Source organism: Salmo salar, chromosome 29 (genome assembly GCF_965601325.2).
Source record: "Salmo salar chromosome 29, fSalSal1, whole genome shotgun sequence".
Classification (NCBI taxonomy): Eukaryota; Metazoa; Chordata; class Actinopteri; order Salmoniformes; family Salmonidae; genus Salmo; species Salmo salar.
Window position 1 is genome coordinate 36,747,037 of NC_138319.1, and position 22,710 is coordinate 36,769,746.

Genomic DNA, 22,710 nt, shown 5'->3' on the forward strand with positions numbered 1-22,710 from the left:
GGGTACCAGTACTGAGTCGATGTGCAGGGGTATGAGGTAATAACTTGGATATATACACTGGGTACCAGTACCGAGTCGATGTGCAGGGGTACGAGGTAATAACTTGGCTATATACACTGGGTACCAGTACTGAGTTGATGTACAGGGGTACGAGGTAATAACTTGGCTATATACACAGGGTACCAGTACCGAGTCAATGTGCAGGGGTACGAGGTAATAACTTGGCTATATACACTGGGTACCAGTACTGAGTTGATGTACAGGGGTACGAGGTAATAACTTGGCTATATACACAGGGTACCAGTACCGAGTCGATGTGCAGGGGTACGAGGTAATAACTTGGCTATATACACTGGGTACCAGTACTGAGTTGATGTACAGGGGTACGAGGTAATAACTTGGCTATATACACAGGGTACCAGTACCGAGTCGATGTGCAGGGGTACGAGGTCATTGGAGGTAGAAATGTACATATAGGTAGGGATAAAGTGACTAGGCGTCAGGATAGATAATAAACAGAGGCAGCAGTGTATGTGATGAGACATAAAAGCTGCAGCCAGTCAGGATGCTCTCAGTGGTGCAGCCAGTCAGGATGCTCTCAGTGGTGCAGCCAGTCAAGATGCTCTCAGTGGTGCAGCCAGTCAAGATGCTCTCAGTGGTGCAGCCAGTCAGGATGCTCTCAGTGGTGCAGCCAGTCAAGATGCTCTCAGTGGTGCAGCCAGTCAGGATGCTCTCAATGGTGCAGCCAGTCAGGATGCTCTTAGTGGTGCAGCCAGTCAGGATTCTCTCAGTGATGCAGCCAGTCAGGATTCTCTCAGTGGTACAGCTGTAGAACTTTTTGAGGATCTGAGGGCTCATGCCAAATCTTTTCAGCCTCCTGAGGGGGAAGAGATGTTGTCGTGCCCTCTTCACGGCTGTGTTGGTGTGTTTGGACCATGATATGTCCTTAGGGATGTGGACACGAGGAACAGTGAGTGAGATAGATAAGGTTACACTGCCCTGTGTTTTCATTAGATTGAGAACACATTTTCATATAGTGCTGTGCATTGGATAGTTCAAACATAATGTATGATGCCATTCAAGATGACCCAGATGTTATTTTGAACTTTTGGTGAACAGTAGTACTCCCAGCCACCACAAGAGGTCTGCATGTCCAGACACACCAATTCATTACACTAAAAATGTCTTCTCCACTAGATGGCCCCACTACTACAGCGTACACAGACACTGTCCTGGTAGCCTTAGAGACTTGAGTTTGTGGTTGGTTGGTTGGTTGGTTGGTTGGTTGGTTGGTTGGTTGGTTGGATAGATGGATGGATAGATGGATAGATGGATAGATGGATAGATAGAGGGAGCGAGAGCGAGAGCGAGAGAGAGAGAGAGAGAGAGAGAGAAAAATAGTTGGTGCTCACCCTGAAGTGTTCTGGCTATAGGATGAACACAGAGTTTTTGGACATTGCAATTCATTTTCAAAGCCTGGAGGAGAAGGATACGTGTATTGTTTGTGTAGTGTTACAAGGTGAAATGTCTTGTTTATCACTACCATGTGCATTAGGGAATCACATAACCAATCATTGGAGTCATTCCCAGCACCGCAACGGTTTGGGTGTCATCTGGTTCTTAGACAGGCAACAGGACCTACAGCACCTTCCTCACCAGCTGGTGGGGTTGGGGCTGCTGGGGCTGCTGGGGCGCTGGGGCTGGTGGGGTTGGTGGGGCTGGTGGGGCGCTGAGGCCAAAATTCCCATCCAACAAAAGCCATTGTAAGGAGCTGTTATGCAGGGAACAGAACAGAGCGCACTCTATGGAAAGGTGTCAAAGGAAAACACAGGCCAGGGATTACAGGGAGGGAGGGATGCCTGCGTGGTGATGCTGGTGAAGTATGGGATGGGATAGGATAGGTTGCTTTTTACCCAGACTCAACCAGGCCTGTGATGGCCTGGTCCAAATGGCTGGTTTGAACACTGGAGAGAAGCCAACTCTGACTTGGCTTCTTCAGTGTGCACCAGGGCTGGAGTCAATTTGAATTGAAGGCAGTGAATTCAGGAAGTAAACTTAAATAACAATTAAACATTTGAAAAAACTGAATTTATTTTCAAAGACTTTTCAATGAACTGAGGAGTAGAATCTATTTCCAATTTTTTATATTTTTTAATAAAAATTCTCAATATGCCACACCTGGGATGTAAACAAATTTGTGCACAACATTTGAGATAAATAATCTTTTTGTACGTATGGAACATTTCTGGGATCTTTTATTTCAACTCATGAAACATGGGACCAACACTTTACATGTTGCTTTTATATGTTTCTTCAGTATACATGTGATCTTTCAAAACCTCTCCACATATAAAGTGTTTTCACATATAGTCCTCTTTAAAAGAACCGATCTCAGTCCTCTTTAAAGTGAACTCTTGGGGGGGGGGGCAAATAACTGAGTTCTCTTTGTATGTGGACAACTATAAATACCTAGGTGTCTGGTTAGACTGTAAACCTTCCAGACTCCCATTAAGCATCTCCAATCCAAAGTTAAATCTAGAATCGGCATCCTATTTCGCAACAAAGCCTCCTTCACTCATGCTGCCAAACATACCCTTGTAAAACTGACTATCCTACCGATCCTTGACTTCGGCGATATCATTTACAAAATAGCCTCCAACACTCTACTCAGCAAACTGGATGTAGTCTATCACAGTGCCATCCATTTTGTCACCAAAGCCCCATATACTACCCACCACCGCGACCTGTATGCTCTCATTGGCTGGTCCTCGCTACATATTCGTCGCCAAACCCACTGGCTCCAGGTCAACTATAAGTCTTTGCTAGGTAAAGCTCCGCCTTATCTCAGCTCACTGTTCACCATAGCAACACCCACCTGTAGCACGCGCTCCAGCAGGTATATCGCACTGGTCATCCCCAAAGCCAACACTTCCTTTGGCCGCCTTTCCTTCCAGTTCTCTGCTGCCAATGACTGGAACGAATTGTAAAAATCACTGAAGTTGGAGACATATCTCCCTCACTAACTTTAAGCATCAGCTGACAGAGCAGCTTACCGATCGCTGCAGCTGTACACACCCCATCTGTAAATAGCCCATCCAACCAACCAACTACCTACCTCATCCCCATATTTGTTTTGTTTTTCTGCTCTTTTGCACACCAGTATTTCTACTTGCACATCCTCATCTCTAAATATATCACTCCAGTGTAAATTGCTAAATTGTAATTACTTTGCCGCTATTGGCCTACTTATTGACTTACCTCCTTACTTAATTTGTATACACTGTACACACAGATTTTTCTATTGTGTTATTGACTGTGCGTTTGTTTATCCCATGTGTACCTCTGTGTTGTTGTTTGTGTCTCACTGCTTTGCTTTATCTTGGCCAGGTCGCAGTTGTAAATGAGAACTTGTTCTCAGCTGGCCTACCTGGTTAAATAAAGGTGAAATAAATAATAAAATAAAACATTCACACTGCCCTTTGAATGAGGACTCAACTCTCCTGTCAGTTCACTTCAGCTATTTTGTGGTCCAAGTTCTGTTTTTATTCACATTGCTATGTTTAGAAAGGAACCAATATATTTTTACAACATTCACTCAATGCACTCTGGGTTTTTACAATCCGATTCAACAGGTCCCAGACGTGCTCAATGGGATTGAGATCCGGGCTCTTCGCTGGCCATGGCAGAACACTGACTTTCCTGTCTTGCAGGAAATCACGCACAGAACGAGCAGTATGGCTGGTGGCATTGTCATGCTGGAGGGTCATGTCAGGATGAGCCTGCAGGAGGGGTACGACATGAGGGAGGAGGATGTCTTCCCTGTAACACACAGCATTGAGATTGCCTGTAATGACAACAAGCTCAGTCCGATGATGCTGTGACACACCGCCCCAGACCATGACGGACCCTCCACCTCCAAATCGATCCTGCTCTAGAGTACAGGCTTCGGTGTAAAGCTCATTCCTTTGATGATAAAAGCGAATCCGACCATCTCCCCTGGTGAGACAAAACCAAGACTTGTCAGCGAAGAGCACTTTTTGCCAGTCCTGTCTGGTCCAGCGACGGTGGGTTTGTGCCCATAGGCAACGTTCTTGACCAGTGATGTCTGGTGAGGACCTGCCTTACAACAGGCCTACAAGCCCTCAGTCCACCCTCTCTCAGCCTATTGCGGACAGTCTGAGCACTGATGGAGGGATTGTGCATTCCTGGTGTAACTCGGGCAGTTGTTGTTGCCATCCTGTACCTGTCCCACATGTGTGATGTTCGGATGTACTGATCCTGTGCAGGTGTTGTTACACGGTCTGCCACTGCGAGGACAATCAGCTGTCCGTCCCGTCTCCCTGTAGCGCTGTCTTAGGCATCTCACAGTATGGACATTGCAATTCATTGCGCTGTCCTCATGCCTCCTTGGAGCATGCCTAAGGCACGTTCACACAGATGAGCAGGGACCTTGGGCATCTTTCTTTTTGTGTTTTTCAGAGTCAGTATAAAATACTTATTTTCCACCATAATTTGCAAATAAATTCATTAAAAAATCCTACAATGTGATTTTCTAATTTTGTCTGTCATAGTTGACGTGTACCTATGATGAAAATTACAGGACTCTCATCTTTTTAAGTGGGAGAACTTGCACAATTGGTGGCTGACTAAATACTTTTTTGCCCCACTGTATGTCCAGTCAACTGGTGTAGAAGGTGGAGACTCAGGATCAACCAGATAACGACTTGGTGTAAAAGATGGAGACTCATGATCAACCAGACTAAAACACAGATAATGACTTGGTGTAAAAGATGGAGACTCATGATCAACCAGACTAAAACACAGATAATGACTTGGTGTAAAAGATGGAGACTCATGATCAACCAGACTAAAACACAGATAATGACTTGGTGTAAAAGATGGAGACTCAGGATCAACCAGACTAAAACACAGATAATGACTTGGTGTTAAAGATAGAGACTCATGATTAACCAGATAATGACTTGGTATAAAAGATGGAGACTCAACCAGACTAAAACACAGATAATGACTTGGTGTAGAAGATGGAGACTCATGATCAACCAGACTAAAACACAGATAATGACTTGGTGTAAAAGATGGAGACTCATGATCAACCAGACTAAAACACAGATAATGACTTGGTGTAAAAGATGGAGACTCATGATTAACCAGACTAAAACACAGATAATGACTTGGTGTAGAAGATGGAGACTCATGATTAACCAGACTAAAACACAGATAATGACTTGGTGGAAAAGATGGAGACTCATGATTAACCAGACTAAAACACAGATAACGACTTGGTGGAAAAGATAGAGACTCATAATCAACCAGACTAAAACACAGATAATGACTTCTAGAAAACCAGGTACTAAGAGAAGTGTTTCTCAGTTTTGTTTTGGTGAAGACATTCTTGAGTTTACTAGCAATTATAAACATTTGTGTTCTTTTATTGATGAACATATTACCTTTTGTCACGTCCTGACCATAGAGAGCTCTTATTTTCTATGGTAGAGTAGGTCAGGGCGTGACTGGGGGGGTTTATCTAGTTTATTTAGTTCTATGTTGTTTTGGTTCTAGTTTCTTTTTTCTATGTTGGGATTTTTGTATGATCCCCAATTAGAGGCAGCTGGTCATCGTTGTCTCTAATTGGGGATCATATTTAAGTAGTTGTTTTCCCCACCTGTGTTTGTGGGAGATTATTTTGAGTTAGTGCATGTTGCACCTCTGTCGTCACGGTTTGTGTTTTGTTTGTAGTTTATTGTTTGTTTTGCAAAGTTTCACATTAAAATAAAAGATGTGGAACGATACCCACGCTGCACTTTGGTCTCCTTCCTACGACGAACGTGACAGAATATCCCACCACCAGAGGACCAAGCAGCGTGGCCAGGAGGAATGGACATGGGAGGACATCCTGGACGGAAAAGGATCCTGGACGTGGGAGGAGATCCAGACCGGATGGGATCGCCCCCCGTGGGAACAGGTGGAAGCAGCGAGGGAGGAACGGCGACGAGATCGGGAGTCACGGCAACGACGGAAGCCCGAGAGGCAGCTACCCCCAAAAATGGGGGGGGGGGGGGGGCACACGGGGAGATTGGCAGAGTCAGGGTTTAGACCTGAGCCAACTCCCCGTGCTTACCGTGAGGAGCGCGTGACCAGTCAGGCACTGTGTTATGCAGTGATACGCACTGTATCTCCAGTGCGCATTCATAGCCCGGTGCGCACTGTGCCCGCGCCCCGCATTTGCCGGGCTAAAGTGAGCATTCAGCCAGGACGGGTTGTGCTGGCTCAGGGCTCCTGGTCTCCAGTACGCCTCCTCAGTCCAGGATATCCTGCGCCAGCTCTACGCATTGTGTCGCCAGTGTGCATTCACAGCCCAGTTCGTCCTGTGCCAGCGCCCCGCACTTGCCGGGCTAAAGTGAGCGTTCAGCCAGGACGGGTTGTGCCAGTTCTATGCTCCAGACCTCCAGTGCGCCTCCACGGTCCAGTATATCCTGCACCGGTTCGACGCACCAGGTCTCCAGTGTGCCTCCACAGCCCAGTACATCCTGTGCCTCCTCCTCGCACTCTCCCTGAAGTGCGTGTCCTCAGTCCAGTACGTCCTGTGCCTGCCCCCCGCACTCGCCCTGAAGTGCGTGTCACTAGTCCGGTGCAACCTGTACCAGTCCCACGCATCAGGCCTCCAGTGTGCCTTCCCGTTCAAGAGCTTCCGGCGACAGTTCCCAGTCCAGAGCCTCCTGAGACGGCCCCACAGTCCGTAGCCTCCTGAGACGGCCCCACAGTCCGTAGCCTCCTGAGACGGCCCCACAGTCCGGAGCCTCCTGAGACGGCCCCACAGTCCGGAGCCTCCTGAGACGGCCCCACAGTCCGGAGCCTCCTGAGACGGCCCCACAGTCCGGTGCCTCCTGAGACGGCCCCACAGTCCGGAGCCTCCTGAGACGGCCCCACAGTCCGGAGCCTCCTGAGACGGCCCCACAGTCCGGAGCCTCCTGAGATGGCCCCACAGTCCGGAGCCTCCTGAGACGGCCCCACAGTCCGGAGCCTCCAGCAACGGTCCCCAGTCCGGAGCCTCCACCGATGCTGGTGGGTTCGCAGGATGAGAGGGTTATTTGTCCTGCACCAGAGCCGCCTCCTTTGCTGGCGGATCCGCAGGATGAGAGGGTTCTTCATCCTGCACCAGAACTGCCACCAACACTAGACACCCCCCCTAACCCTCCCGTTTGGTTTCAGGTTTAGCGGCCGGAGTCCGCACCATAGAGAGCTCTTATTTTCTATGGTAGAGTAGGTCAGGGCGTGACTGGGGAGTTTATTTAGTTCTATGTTTTGGTTCTAGTTTCTTTTTTCTATGTTGGGGTTTTTGTATGATCCCCAATTAGAGGCAGCTGGTCATCATTGTCTCTAATTGGGGATCATATTTAAGTAGTTGTTTTTCCCACCTGTGTTTGTGGGAGATTATTTTGAGTTAGTGCATGTTGCACCTCTGTCGTCACGGTTTGTCTTTTGTTTGTAGTTTATTGTTTGTTTTGCAAAGTTTCACATTAAAATAAAAGATGTGGAACGATACCCACGCTGCGCTTTGGTCTCCTTCCTACGACGAACGTGACATCTTTCTATACGGAACATCTGACCTGGTTGACTCAGCAAGTAGAGCTCTTGGGGGAGTTATAGGAAAAACTAAAACAATCAAAGATATTGGTTATGCTACGTATTCCAGACTGTTTCAGAAAGATAATGACTTGGTGTAAAGATATTGGTTATGCTACGTATTCCAAACTGTTTCAGACAGATAATGACTTGGTGTAAAAGATATTGGTTATGCTATGTATTCCAGACTGTTTCAGAAAGATAATGACTTGGTGTAAAGATATTGGTTATTCTACGTATTCCAGACTGTTTCAGAAAGATAATGACTTGGTGTAAAGATATTGGTTATGCTACGTATTCCAGACTGTTTCAGAAAGATAATGACTTGGTGTAAAGATATTGGTTATGCTATGTATTCCAGACTGTATCAGATAATGACTTGGTGTAAAGATATTGGTTATGCTACGTATTCCAGACTGTTTCAGAAAGATAATGACTTGGTGTAAAGATATTGGTTATGCTACGTATTCCAGACTGTTTCAGATAATGACTTGGTGTAAAGATATTGGTTATGCTACATATTCCAGACTGTTTCAGACATGCGAATGTCCTGTTCTGGACTATTCAGCAGGAGTGGGGGGCGCTAAGAGCTATTTAAAAAAAATGTCCATAACAGAGCAGTATGTTACTTTTTAGGTGTCCACAAATTTGCACTTATACTTGCAATAACTGGGGACACGGGCTGGGAACCCTGTGAGGTGAGATGGAAGGCAGGTATGGTGAGACTTTGGAATAGACTGTTAGATATACCAACAGCCAGAATAGCTGGTAACGTTTTTCAATGGGATCTGTCCATAGGGGGAGCCTGGTAACGTTTTTCAATGGGATCTGTCCATAGGGGGGGCCTGGTAACGTTTTTCAATGGGATCTGTCCATAGGGGCGGCCAAGGTAACTGAAATGTCTGACCTTTTTCAACAGTCTGACTGTGAACATCTGTACCAAAAACCAAAGTAAGGGAGACATAGATATGATTAAAAAACAACTGATGCAATATGATAAAAAAATGGGTGGAGGATCGATTTTTTACCTTTGTTTGTTTTTCACTCCTTATGCGATGCACAATGCAGAGAACACCGGAAGAATTATGATTTAATTACCACAGTGAATTATTGTTATGTTTGTTTACATGTCAATTTACCCCATAAGGGATGGTTTGCCAATTGGCGATTTGACACAATGAAAAAAAATATATTATTCATTCCTTCATTTAATTCATATAGAAAATTATCTAAATTAAAATCTCCACAAATATTTTGGAGTAATCCTTGACGATTGCTAATCAATATCCAAAAACAGCCTACATTTTTTTTTACTGTGAACCTACACGTCATTACCAATGTGAGGGGACATGGCAGGTGAAACGGTGTTGCAGTAGTCTACTGCAGGTTTTTCCAAACTCTGTTCCTAAAAAATGAGCGGAACCGCATTGAGTTCACAAAAACTGTCTGAAAGGGACAAAGTGTGAAAACACCTTAGACCGGTTTGTGTGGTTAGATAGGATTATGACTGAAATGGTCTGGTACTCTTTACAGGCTGACCTACTGTTGAGCTTGATATACAGTACCAGTCAAACGTTTGGGGACACCAACTCGTTCAAGGGTTTGTCTTTATATTTGACATTGTAGAATAATAGTGAAGACATCACAACTATGAAATAACACATGTGGAATCAAGTAGTAACCAAAAAAAAAAGTGTTAAACAAATCAAAATATATTTTATATTTGAGATTCTTCAAAAACAGCCACCATTCTCTCAACCAGCTTCATGGGCATCAGCTTTTGTCCTGCCACTTTTAAAAGGGGGAGATCCAACTCTTAAATAATTATAGGCCAATCTCAAAGCTGTCACCCCTGGTGAAAATACTTGAAGCCCTTGAGTGAACAGCTAAAATAGTTTTTATTTACTAACTCTATTTTATCAATGTACCAATCGGGTTTCAGGAAGAAGCATAGCACAATTACAGCAGCCATGAAGGCTTTAAATGATATCACTGAAGCTCTTGACAAAAAACAGCATTGTGTCTCACTTTTTATTGATCTCTCTAAGGCTTTTGATACAGTTGATCATGCTATACTAAGGCAGAGATTGTCGAGTGTAGGTCTTTCAGAGCATGCAGTTGCATGGTTTGTTAACTATCTGTCTGATAGTGCACTCAATTTGATGGGCTTATGTCTGTTAAATTGTCTGTCTTTAATGGTGTGCCCCAAGTCTCTGTACTTGGTCCTCTGTTATTCACTATTTATATAAATAATTTACACAAAAATGTCCAAAATGCGCAACTTCATTTTTATGCTGATGATACTGTTATTTACTGTTTTGCTTCATCTCTTACAAAAGCTTTCCAGAACTTGCAAACTGCTTTTAATACTGTTCAACATACCTTGTGTCAATTGAAGCTTATCCTCAATACTGACAAAACTAAACTAATGGTGTTTTCTAAAGCAAGAAATAGACCTGTGAACCTTTCACCTATTACTACCTGTCAGGGCAAGGAGATTGAGGTTGTAACCTCATGTAAATATCTTGGAATTTTGATTGATGATGGCCTCTCTTTTAAAATGCATATTCAACAACTTACAAAAAAATTGAAGGTGAAATTGGGATTTTATTTTAGGAATAAGGCCTGTTTTTCTTTTGAAGACAGAAGAAGGCTAGTATCAGCTACATTTATGCCTTTACTAGACTATGGGGATATTTTATATATGAATGCTTCCGTTCACTGTTTGAGATCAATTGACACCCTTTACCATGGCACTTTGAGATTTATTTTAAACTGCAAAACCCTTACGCACCACTGCACTTTGTATACCAGGGTTGGCTGGCCTTCTCTAGTCACTCGTAGGCATCGGTCACTGGTATACTTTTATTTACAAAGCCATTTTGGGTTTACTACCTTTTTATTTGGGCATTTTTATTGTTCAGAAATGTGGTGGGTACTCTCTTCGTTCGCGGGACTTTATCCTGCTAACTGTTCCAAATGTCCGAACTGAATTTGGTAAAAGGGCTTTTATGTACTCTGCGCCATCGTCTTGGAAACGCCTTACAAAATACTTTTAAACTGGAAGAACTTGTCCCGATTGGTATTTTTAAATCACTGATGAATGATCTTGAGACTGATTCCCTGACCTGTCAATGTTTTTAATTTGCTGTTTTTGATTTTGTTATACTCTTGTGAATTCTATGGTTTTTACTAGATTACTTGTAGTTTTTCATGTTGTTTGTCTGTAATTTTTGTAATGACTTGGTGCTGCCTATCTTGGCCAGGACGCTCTTGAAAAAGAGATTTTAAATCTCAATGAGCCCTTCCTGGTTAAATAAAGGTTAAATAAAAAAAAATGAGGTAGTCACCTGGATTGGATTTCAATTAACAGGTGTGCCTTGTTAAAAGTTAATTTGTGGAATTTCTTTCCTTCTTAATGCGTTTGAGCCAATCAGTTGTGTTGTGACAAGGTAGGGGTGGTATACAGAAGACAGCCCTATTTGGTAAAAGACCAAGTCCATATTATGGCAAGAACAGCTCAAATAAGCAAAGAGAAACGACAGTCCGTCATTACTTCAAGAAATTTACTTCAAGAACTTTGAAGGTTTCTTCAAGTGCAGTCGCAAAAACCATCAAGCACTATGATGAAACTGGCTCTCATGAGGACCGCCACAGGAAAGGAAGACCCAGAGTTACCTCTGCTGCAGATGATAAGTTCATTAGAGTTACCACCCTCAGAAATTGCAGCCCAAATAAATGCTTCAGAGTTAAAGTAACAGACACATCTCAACAACAACTGTTCAGAGGAGACTGTATGAATCAGGCCTTCATGGTCAAATTGCTGCAAAGAAACCACTACTAAAGGACACCAATAAGAAGAAGAAACTTGCTTAGGCCAAGAAACACGATCAATGGACATTAGACTGGTGGAAATCGGTTTGATGAGTCCAAATTTGCGATTTTTGGTTTCAACTGCCGTGTCTTTGTGAGATGCAGAGTAGGTGAACGGAAGATGTGTGGTTCACACCGTGAAGCATGGAGGATGTGGTGTGACTGTGTGGGGTGCTTTGCTGGTGACACTGTCAGTGATTTATTTAGATTTCAAGGCACACTTAACCAGCATGGCTACCACATAATTCTGCAGCGATACACCATCCCATCTGGTTTGCGCTTAGTGGGACTATCATTTGTTTTGCAAACAGAACAATGACCCAACACACCTCCAGGCTGTGTAAGGGCTATTTGACCAAGAAGGAGAGTGATGGAGTGCTGCATCAGATGACCTGGCCTCCACAATCACCCAACCTCAACCCAATTGAGATGATTTGGGATGAGTTGGACTGCAGAGTGAAGGAAAAGCAGCCAACATGTCACGCCTGCTCCCACTCTTCCCCCCCTGGCGCTCGAGGGCGCCAGGCTCCCCAGCATGACGCGCTCCTGCCACCATCATTACGCACATCTGCCTTCCCCCCGTCACGCACATCAACAATTATCGGACTCACCTGGACTCACTCAATCACCTGTTTATTACCTCCCCTATACTTGTCAGTTCCCCAGCTCTGTTCCCCACTGCTGCATTGATTGTCGTTTGTCATTGTGTATCCGTGGGCTGACGCTGTTTCTGTCTTGCTCTTTGTCTGTTCCTAATTAAATGTCAACTCCCCGTACCTGCTTCTCGTCTCCGGCGTCGGTCCTTACACAACAAGGCATCAGCAGATGTGGGAACTCCTTCAAGACTGTTGGAAAAGCATTCCAGGTGAAGCTGTTTGAGAGAATGCCAATAGTGTTCAAAGCTGTCATCAAGGCAAAGGGTGGCTACTTTGAAGAATCTCAAATATAAAATATATTTTGATTTCTTTAACACTTTTTTTGGTTACTACATGATTCCATATGTGTTATTTCATAGTTTTGATGTCTTCACTATTATTCTACAATGTAAAGAATAAAGACAAACCCTTGAATGAGTAGGTGTGTCCAAACTTTTGACTGGTCCTCTATGTCAGAAGTTACCTCTGAGCCTCTTAGTAATTGGCAGTAAAACCGAGGAAGTCTTACTTCTCACTTTATTACCCCCAGATTAAATCTGAGGTATTCACCATCTGACTGGGTGAAATACTGACTTCATTGTTCGGCCATGTTGTTGTTACTAACTCATAGTGTGGCGGTTGGGCCATACAGAAACCAGTGGCAGTTGGGCCGTCCAGAAACCAGTGGCGGTTGGGCCATACAGAAACCAGTGGCGGTTGGGCCGGACAGAAACCAGTGGCGGTTGGGCCGTACAGAAACCAGTGACGGTTGGGCCGTACAGAAACCAGTGGCGGTTGGGCCGTACAGAAACCAGTGGCGGTTGGGCCGTACAGAAACCAGTGGCGGTTGGGCCGTACAGAAACCAGTGGCGGTTGGGCCGTACAGAAACCAGTGGCGGTTGGGCCGTACAGAAACGTACATTCCTTCTCAGTTCCCCCAGTGGTGAATGTTGCCTTGTCTCACCCAATGTCAACATGCAAGGAAATGAGCTCTAACTACTGGACTGAGAAACAAGTAATTTACAGATAATGGCGTATGACTGTATGACTCTCATGCACCTCCCAGCTGGTTTAGATCAGCACCAGCCACAGACCTCTCTTCCTAAATGAAGACACACCTTGCGTTTCAAATCAAATCAAATCAAATGGTATTGGTCACATACACATGGTTTTACACACAAGGCTAATGGTTAGCACGCTAGGCTAGTGAGAGGCATTATAGACGCTATACTCCTTCACCACAGGCTGTGGGAGAACTTTAGTACAACATCCTATGTAGAAGGTGATGACATGCTTTGGTCATTCAAGCCAGATGCTGGACATTGCATCTGTAGCAGGATGTACTGTGTCTTGGATGTGACCATACAGTACTGGTTGGGGTGCAAATGGCAGTTGAATAATTACTTTGTACATATGCACATTCCCTGAGGCTGAGGAATGCAAGTGTATTGCTAACAGCCCTCCACTTGATCTGGTCTGAGATCAGGGCCTTGGCCTCCCCAGCAGGGGATGAATCTGGTCTGAGATCAGAGCCTTGGCCTCCCCAGCAGGGGATGGATCTGGTCTGGGATCAGAGCCTTGGCCTCCCCAGCAGGGGATGGATCTGGTCTGGGATCAGGGCCTTGGCCTCCTCAGCAGGGGATGGATCTGGTCTGGGATCAGAGCCTTGGCCTCCCCAGCAGGGGATGGATCTGGTCTGGGATCAGAGCCTTGGCCTCCCCAGCAGGGGATGGATCTGGTCTGGGATCAGGGCCTTGGCCTCCCCAGCAGGGGATGGATCTGGTCTGGGATCAGGGCCTTGGCCTCCCCAGCAGGGGATGGATCTGGTCTGGGATCAGAGCCTTGGCCTCCCCAGCAGGGGATGGATCTGGTCTGGGATCAGGGCCTTGGCCTCCCAAGCAGATCTCATGATGAGTAGCAGCCCGTCAGCTGCAGGAAATGGTCCCCCCCCCCAGCCTCCATGTGTCTCCCAGGAGCCTGATATATACTCTCCTTCACCCACCCCCATTCCTCATCCCCCCCATCCCCAAATCCCAGGAGCCTGATATATATCCTCCAACGCTCATCCCCCGTTTCCCCCATCCCGGGAGAGGTGCTTTGAGTCACGGCACAAGGAGCAGCTAGCTGGAGCTCTCAGCTAATAAAGTCCAGACCTCAGAGGGAGGCTAGCTGAGAGACCTCAGAGGGAGGCTAGCTGAGATACTCACAGGCTAACTTTCTATGCAACCAGCCATCCATCCATCCATCGGGTGTCATTAGATCCCAGACTGGCTCTACCACATTTAATTTGTATTATCTTTAACCTTTATTTAACTAGGCAAGTCAGTTAAGAACAAATTCTTATTTACAATGATGGCCTACCAGGGAACAGTGGGTTAACTTCCTTGTTCAGGGGCAGAACGACCTATTTTTACCTTGTCAGCTCGGTGATTTGATCTAGCAACCTTTCAGTTACTGCCCCAACGCTCTAACCACTAGGCTACCCGCCGCCCCCACTAGGCTACCCGCCGCCCCCACTAGGATACCCGCCGCCCCCACTAGGCTACCCGCCGCCCCCACTAGGCTACCCGCCAACCCCACTAGGCTACCCGCCACCCGCCGCCCCAACGTTACACTGCAGAACCACTCCAGTTATATGACATCACTAGAAATAGATACAAGAATGGGTTATAGTCGTCTTTGAACATTATGGTCATTATTTTTAGAAATATACACAGTTTGTAACGTGAGATGAAGATAAAAGCTGTTTAAAACCACAGCTCCTCTGGTTGAATCCTGGTTAAGTACTTCAGTAGGATTCAAAATGGAGGGTCTGTGTTTATAAACTGTGTGTGTACCTTCTCTGTTCCCTATTCAACTCATTGGTAAACCTTCTCAGGTTACTGTGACTGAGCAAGACCGAATGGTAGCCTCTTAAACACTAACAGTCCATGACTAACCAAGGTTACTCCACACTGTTTTAAACACCTTCAGTACACAGGCTGCCTGAGCAGGATCTGTTGAGGTGTGTGAGTGAGTGAGTGAGAGTCGGGGGGTATCTAGTCAGTTGCAGGACTGGTTGGTTGGAGTTCTGCCTTCTCTTCATGGCCTTCCTACCGTGTTACTGTGGTAACCACCTTTTTTGGACTGCTTTCTCTTGTGTCTTGCGTTTTCATCTCAGATTCCACAGCTCTCACACAAAGCGCAGATTATTCCCAAGCAGCCAACTGACTAGGGATGAAAAAAAGGAGACGACCAATGTCCAACACTAACGCTCTGCAGCCCTGTCCATTACACAGGCAGCCGCCCCATCAGAACGGACACACAGGCAGCCGCCCCCTCAGAACGGACACACAGGCAGCCGCCCCCTCAGAACGGACACACAGGCAGCCGCCCCCTCAGAACGGACACACAGGCAGCCGCCCCCAGAACGGACACACAGACAGCCGCCCCCAGAACGGACACACAGACAGCCACCCTCAGAACGGACACACAGACAGCCACCCTCAGAACGGACACACAGACAGCCACCCTCAGAACTGATTCACTGAACCATCCCTTTCCCAGAACTCAAGAGGAATGCTAGTTCACTCATCACTTTGCTTTCAGTTCAGCCTTTCTTCTGCACAAGAAGAGAGAGCAGCAAGCTTAACCTAATCGAATTCAATGTTCTATTTGACGTCTGATGTTTCTGTGGATGCTGGAGGATCCGCTAGTCCTCCGATCCGCTAGTCCCCTGATCCCGCTAGTCCTCTGAGCCCGCTAGTCCTCTGAGCCCGCTAGTCCCCTGATCCCGCTAGTCCCCTGATCCCACTAGTCCCCTGATCCCGCTAGTCCTCTGATCCGCTAGTCCTCTGAGCCCGCTAGTCCCCTGATCCCGCTAGTCCTCTGATCCCGCTAGTCCCCTGATCCCGCTAGTCCTCTGATCCCGCTAGTCCCCTGATCCCGCTAGTCCCCTGATCCCGCTAGTCCTCTGATCCCGCTAGTCCTCTGATCCCGCTAGTCCTCTGATCCCGCTAGTCCTCTGTCATGGTCGTTTATCGGCTTGTATCACCGACCAAGCCATCGGAACTGTTAATCAAGTTCTACGTTAATGTCACGATTGAAAAATCATTCCTGAGACAGCATAAATGCAGGGGTTTCTTTCTTCTGGCCACACAAACATATACAAGCAAACAGAGAGACTAGCAGTTAACATTTAAATGATTAATTATAAAAACGGTAAACAACTAAACGGTCAGTACATGATGTATGAAGGGACACGAGGCAATTTTCTCTTCAGTTAGTGGCTGTGTCCGTAATGGCATCTTCCATTCCCTACAGTGCACTACTGTTGACTAGTTCACTATGGGCCCTAGTGCACAGTGAATAGGATGCCTTTTCAGACAAAGCCTGTGCCTTTCTTTTGCTGACTTGTTCTACTTCTGAGACTGACTGCGGTTACATAGTGGTCTACAGAAAACTGTGGGACATCAATTCAGACAGAGAACTGCTTTCCAACACCCCTCAAAAGTAGAGCACTATATTATAGAGAATAGGTTGCCATTTCAAACACAGCCCTGGTTTATAATTAGAGTGAGACATGGTGATAAATACAGTGGGAATGAAGGGGGTAATAAGATCATGAGCCATGTTGGCCATGCCCTGCTGGTTTTGGTGCTGGAGAGTTGGATTGGTTCCAAAACCACCTCTCTGACAGAACCCAGTGTGTGGCTCATGAGGGCATGAAGTCAGAGTTTCGACAGCTCAGGAAAGGTGTCCCTCAAGGCTCGATGTTAGGGCCGGTCCTTTTCACTCCGTATATTAATTATGTAGGTGAACATGTTAACTGTATGACACAATTGTGCCTCTAAAATTGAGAATGCTTTTCAGGATTTGCAACTGGCTTTGGATGCCATTCTGAACCAACTCTTCCACCTGAAACTGTGCTGAATGTCGTTCAGAAACAACTCTTCCACCTGAAACTGTGCTGAATGTCGTTCAGAAACAACTCTTCCACCTGAAACTGTGCTGAATGTCGTTCAGAAACAACTCTTCCACCTGAAACTGTGCTGAATGTCGTTCAGAAACAACTCTTCCACCTGAAACTGTGCTGAATGCCAGAAAGTCTCAGTACATGGTTTTGTCTAATCTCAAAGCAGACAAATGGAGTCATTTGCAGATTTTTACTTTAAATGGCATCTTTTCTTATAAGTACCTAGGCATGTATTTAGATGAACAGCTGCATTTCATACGGCACATTAAAAACTTGACAAAGAAACTGAAGCTGAAATTATATTTTTATTTTTAGGAACAAATCTTGTTTTTCTATGTCAGTTAGAAAGGATCTTGTGCGAGGGCCATTTTTTAAATCTGTGTTGGATTATGCTGGACGCAGTGTATCAAGGAGCACTTAGGGTCACAACTAACGCAAGACCACTCACCCATCACTGTCAACTATATAACATGGTGAAGTGGCCCTCGCTTCCTACCAGAAGGAACTGGTACATATTTGTGTACAAGGAAGTGCTTGTAATACTCCCTACATATATTTGCTCCTGACTAACACCATCACAATCCTACAGCCTCCACTCTCAGTCAGTTCCAAGGGAAAGGACTGAAATGGGGAAACAATCCTTCTCCTACAACATTTCCTGTACTTGGGACAAACTACAAAATACTTTAAAACTGGAAGAGATGGTGCCACTGCCCGAGTTTAAAGCTCTGATAGAAACGGGAATGTAACTGACCATTCTAATAGTGTATAATGTATTGTGTTGTGTGTACACACTGACTACTTCCTGCTGACTTCTTGCTAGGTCACCCTAGGAAAAAAATAGGTTTCTAACCTCAAGGCTATTTTCCTGGTTAAATAACATGCCGTGATAAGATTAGCCATACTGTATGCAATAAAAGCAGAACATTCTGGTTTGGTCATCTGGTCTAATGGAAAAGCCATTAGACCGTACTCACTTCAGGATAAAGCTAAATGGTCCATTTGGATGAGATTGAAACCTGCTAAAATGAAATAGATTAAATGTCCTGACTGAACATTTTCACTCAATTTGATTTGTATCAATAAAATAAAAAAAGGTAATATTGGTCATTTTAGGTTGGCTAGGAGATGGGTAAAGATGGGTAAATTTAAAAAAGTCAAAAGCAGCTGGTGAACCTTTTAAGACTGGCATGATTATGTGAATTCCTTTAAAGGGATGAGTCCATCAGTAAAGCAAGTCTGGGGATAAAAAAGTGGAATGGATGTAGACGATACAACGTTTACGTCACAATGTCCCATACTTCATAATGTAACAGTCGATTTAGAAGGAATGTTCTCAACCCTAATATATAGCACATCTCCAACACTGGATCTCAGGACATTACATACTTTAACTGACTGAAACCACTGCTGTTCAAATGGAAGAAGAGTTGGGAGGAGGTGAAGAAGAAATGAACTCAAGGCAATATTTCTCTCTTAGGCTTCAATTTAAAAACATCGCTAAACAGAAGACTACAGAGGAAAAAGATTGGCTCTGTTTGTTGTGGATAAAATACACTGTTTAACTGTTTCGTCTAGCGGCCGTTGTGGTGGAGCCGGATTAGTCTGGCAGCACAGACAGATCTGGGACCAGGCCAGTGCCGGATGGCCCTGAAGGGACAGCCCTAATAGTCGATGCCCTGGTCAACCTCGTTGTAGTGGGCCACGTCGCTGTAGTTGTCCTCTTCCTGATAAGCCACTGGGTACTCCTCCCCCTCTCCCTCCTGGAGGAACTCCTCAGCCTGATAGTCACTGTCGCTGATCTCTGAGCAGTTGGTGCCCAGGCTCCCGTCGGCATGAATGACAGGCTCGGTGGGCGAGCCGCAGTACTTTGGGTCGTACACCTGGCGTCCTAGGCCATATGCGCTCATACCCTTCTGGGACGCTGCCTTGTTGGTGCCCATCTGCAGGGAGATGGTGCAGTTGTCCACTTGCTGCACCTGCTTATTGTCGAAGATGTCACGACGCGTTCCCGGGCAGGACATACCGGCCTAGGAGAGGAGCGGAGAAGAGAGGAGGACAGGGACACATTTAGGAGATTTCCAAGAAAACAGTTATAAGGCAGGAATACTGACCTGGATGGTCTTCTTCAAGACAGCTATGGGTATTATGTACTATCAACAATGTGATTATGGTGATGTGCAAAGTAGATCTAGACTCCCCCAGGCTCTCTGTTACTTCCCCCAACTCTCTGTTACATTCCCCCCAGGCTCTCTGTTACATTCCCCCCCCAACTCTCTGTTACATTCCCCACGGGCTCTCTGTTACATTTCCCCCCCCCCAACTCTCTGTTACATTCCCCCCCCCCCCCCCAACTCTCTGTTACATTCCCCCCCGGGCTCTCTGTTACATTCCCCCCCGGGCTCTCTGTTACATTCCCCCCCGGGCTCTCTGTTACATTCCCCAACTCTCTGTTACATTCCCCCCCCCCCCCAACTCTGTTACATCCCCCCCCCCCCCAACTCTGTTACATTCCCCCCCCAACTCTCTGTTACATTCCCCCCCAACTCTGTTACATTCCCCCCCCCAACTCTCTGTTACATTCCCCCCCCAACTCTCTGTTACATTCCCCCCCCCAACTCTCTGTTACATTCCCCCCCCCCAACTCTCTGTTACATTCCCCCCCCCCAACTCTCTGTTACATTACCCCCCAACTCTGTTACATTCCCCCCCCCCAACTCTGTTACATTCCCCCCCCCCAACTCTCTGTTACATTCCCCCCCCCCCAACTCTCTGTTACATTCCCCCCCCCCAACTCTCTGTTACATTACCCCCCAACTCTCTGTTACATTACCCCCCAACTCTGTTACATTCCCCCCCCCAACTCTCTGTTACATTCCCCCCCCCCAACTCTGTTACATTCCCCCCCCCCAACTCTGTTACATTCCCCCCCCCAACTCTCTGTTACATTCCCCCCCCCCAACTCTCTGTTACATCTCCCCCCAACTCTGTTACATTCCCCCCCCAACTCTCTGTTACATTCCCCCCCAACTCTGTTACATTCCCCCCCCAACTCTCTGTTACATTCCCCCCCCAACTCTCTGTTACATTCCCCCCCAACTCTCTGTTACATTCCCCCCCCAACTCTGTTACATTCCCCCCCCCCAACTCTGTTACATTCCCCCCCAGGCTCTCCGTTAAATCCCCCCCAACTCTCTGTTACATTCCCCCCCAACACTCTGTTACATTCCCCCCCAACACTCTGTTACATTCCCTCCCCCCAACTCTGTTACATTCCCTCCCCCCAACACTCTGTTACATTCCCTCCCCCCAACACTCTGTTACATTCCCTCCCCCCAACTCTTTTACATTCCCTCCCCCCAACTCTTTTACATTCCCTCCCCCCAACTCTGTTACATTCCCTCCCCCCAACTCTGTTACATTCCCTCCCCCCAACCTCTGTTACATTCCCTCCCCCCAACTCTCTGTTACATTCCCTCCCCCCAACTCTCTGTTACATTCCCTCCCCCCAACTCTCTGTTACATTCCCTCCCCCCAACTCTCTGTTACATTCCCTCCCCCCAACTCTCTGTTACATTCCCTCCCCCCAACTCTCTGTTACATTCCCTCCCCCCAACTCTCTGTTACATTCCCCCCCAACTCTCTGTTACATTCCCCCCCAACTCTCTGTTACATTCCCCCCCAACTCTCTGTTACATTCCCCCCCAACTCTCTGTTACATTCCCCCCCAACTCTGTTACATTCCCCCCCAACTCTCTCCCCCCAGGCTCTCTGTTACATTCCCCCCAGGCTCTCTGTTACATTCCCCCCCCAACTCTCTCCCCCCAGGCTCTCTGTTACATTCCCCCCAGGCTCTCTGTTACATTCCCCACAGGCTCTCTGTTACATTCCCCCCAGGCTCTCTGTTACATTCCCCCCAGGCTCTCTGTTACATTCCCCCCCCAACTCTTTTGAGAGTAGCACTTGCTGGGTAGCTCCTTTCATTACATAGGTTCCATCATGGTTTCAATAGGGGAAGTGGACCACTGTAAAAGTAACTGTGGGTTCCACCCGCTGACATACTAGTAGTGTTAAAATACATCATTGGCTTCACCTGGCTGGCTCCTTTGTTGGTGCCCATCTGCAGACTGATGGTGGTCTGGTCGTAAGGCTTGTCTGTCTGGGTCTTTGGGTCGTAAAGATGTCTCCTTGTCCCGTACGCTGTCATACCAGCCTGGCTTGCACACTTGTTGGTCCCCATCTAAACACGCAGGAACATAGAACCATTAGCTGAATAGACCCAATACAGGCATCCGGCCTCCATATACAGGCATCCGGCCTCCATATACAGGCATCCGGCCTCCATATACAGGCATCCGGCCTCCATATACAGGCATCCGGCCTCCATATACAGGCATCCGGCCTCCATATACAGGGCGATTGTGCATGTATTACATTTGAAGAATCAGTAACATAAGCTACATATAAACATTCTATTATCGGGATGATTTCCACTGGCAAAATATTGTAGAATAATGAACAAAAACAACACATTTTATTGCATAGTCACATCCAGTAACAGAGCCTAACAACCTATCACACATCATCCCCAGCATGTCGTACCTGCAGCCCGATGACACACTGTCCAGCCTTGATCTTCCTATCATCAAAATGGCGTGTCTGTTTGTCTGCGTATTTTACACCAATGTCACACGATGTGTGCATGCCTTTGGTCTTTGCCTATGGAATGAGATAAGAAAGTGGAAATATATTGATGCTACAAGTCCCTTGGTGAGAAGGAACCCCATCAGAAAGTCTTGGTAACACTTTACTGTAGCTGTCCCCAGAGAAGGAACCCCATCAGAAAGTCTTGGTAACACTTTACTGTAGCTGTCCCCAGAGAAGGAACCCCATCAGAAAGTCTTGGTAACACTTTACTGTAACTGTCCCCAGAGAAGGAACCCCATCAGAAAGTCTTGGTAACACTTTACTGTAGCTGTCCCCAGAGAAGGAACCCCATCAGAAAGTCTTGGTAACACTTTACTGTAGCTGTCCCCAGAGAAGGAACCCCATCAGAAAGTCTTGGTAACACTTTACTGTAACTGTCCCCAGAGAAGGAACCCCATCAGAAAGTCTTGGTAACACTTTACTGTAGCTGTCCCCAGAGAAGGAACCCCATCAGAAAGTCTTGGTAACACTTTACTGTAACTGTCCCCAGAGAAGGAACCCCATCAGAAAGTCTTGGTAACACTTTACTGTAACTGTCCCAGTATACACTTATTACCATAACATGTATTCTTGTATGTTTTGAAAAACTAAAATGTATTATCACAGAAAACGTTCAGGAAAGTCTTTCTACCCCCCCTCACCATGCTGGCCAGGGAGAGCAATGTGCTCTGGACTTGGGTCATGTTGCCGTTCTCAAACAGGTCGTTGGCCTCGAAGATGTCATTAGGCTTCATGCCATAGGCCAGGATGGCTTTGATGAAGTTGCCAAGGTTCTCCAGCTGGGGGAACACAACAACACGGGTTACAGAGCTGGTACTATTCCCTATTCTATCTGACAAGACAATCCTATCCCTTCTACACCATACATTTCTATATGAATGTTCTGTGATGTTACAT

General features: G+C 46.3%; 1 protein-coding gene across 1 annotated transcript in view; it reads right to left on the reverse strand.

The window, feature by feature from the left end:
• Window positions 1–17,398: 17,398 nt before the first annotated feature.
• LOC106590645 (calponin-3) overlaps window positions 17,399–22,710 on the reverse strand; it is a 34,153-nt gene continuing 28,841 nt past the window's right edge. Inside the window, exons 4-7 of the mRNA XM_045710671.2 lie at window positions 22,455–22,592; window positions 21,709–21,825; window positions 21,200–21,346; window positions 17,399–19,136 (exon numbers count right to left, since the gene is read on the reverse strand). Of these exons, the coding sequence (XP_045566627.1) occupies window positions 18,771–19,136; window positions 21,200–21,346; window positions 21,709–21,825; window positions 22,455–22,592 (768 nt within the window). The 3' untranslated portion in view covers window positions 17,399–18,770. The remainder of the gene's footprint in view (window positions 19,137–21,199; window positions 21,347–21,708; window positions 21,826–22,454; window positions 22,593–22,710) is intronic.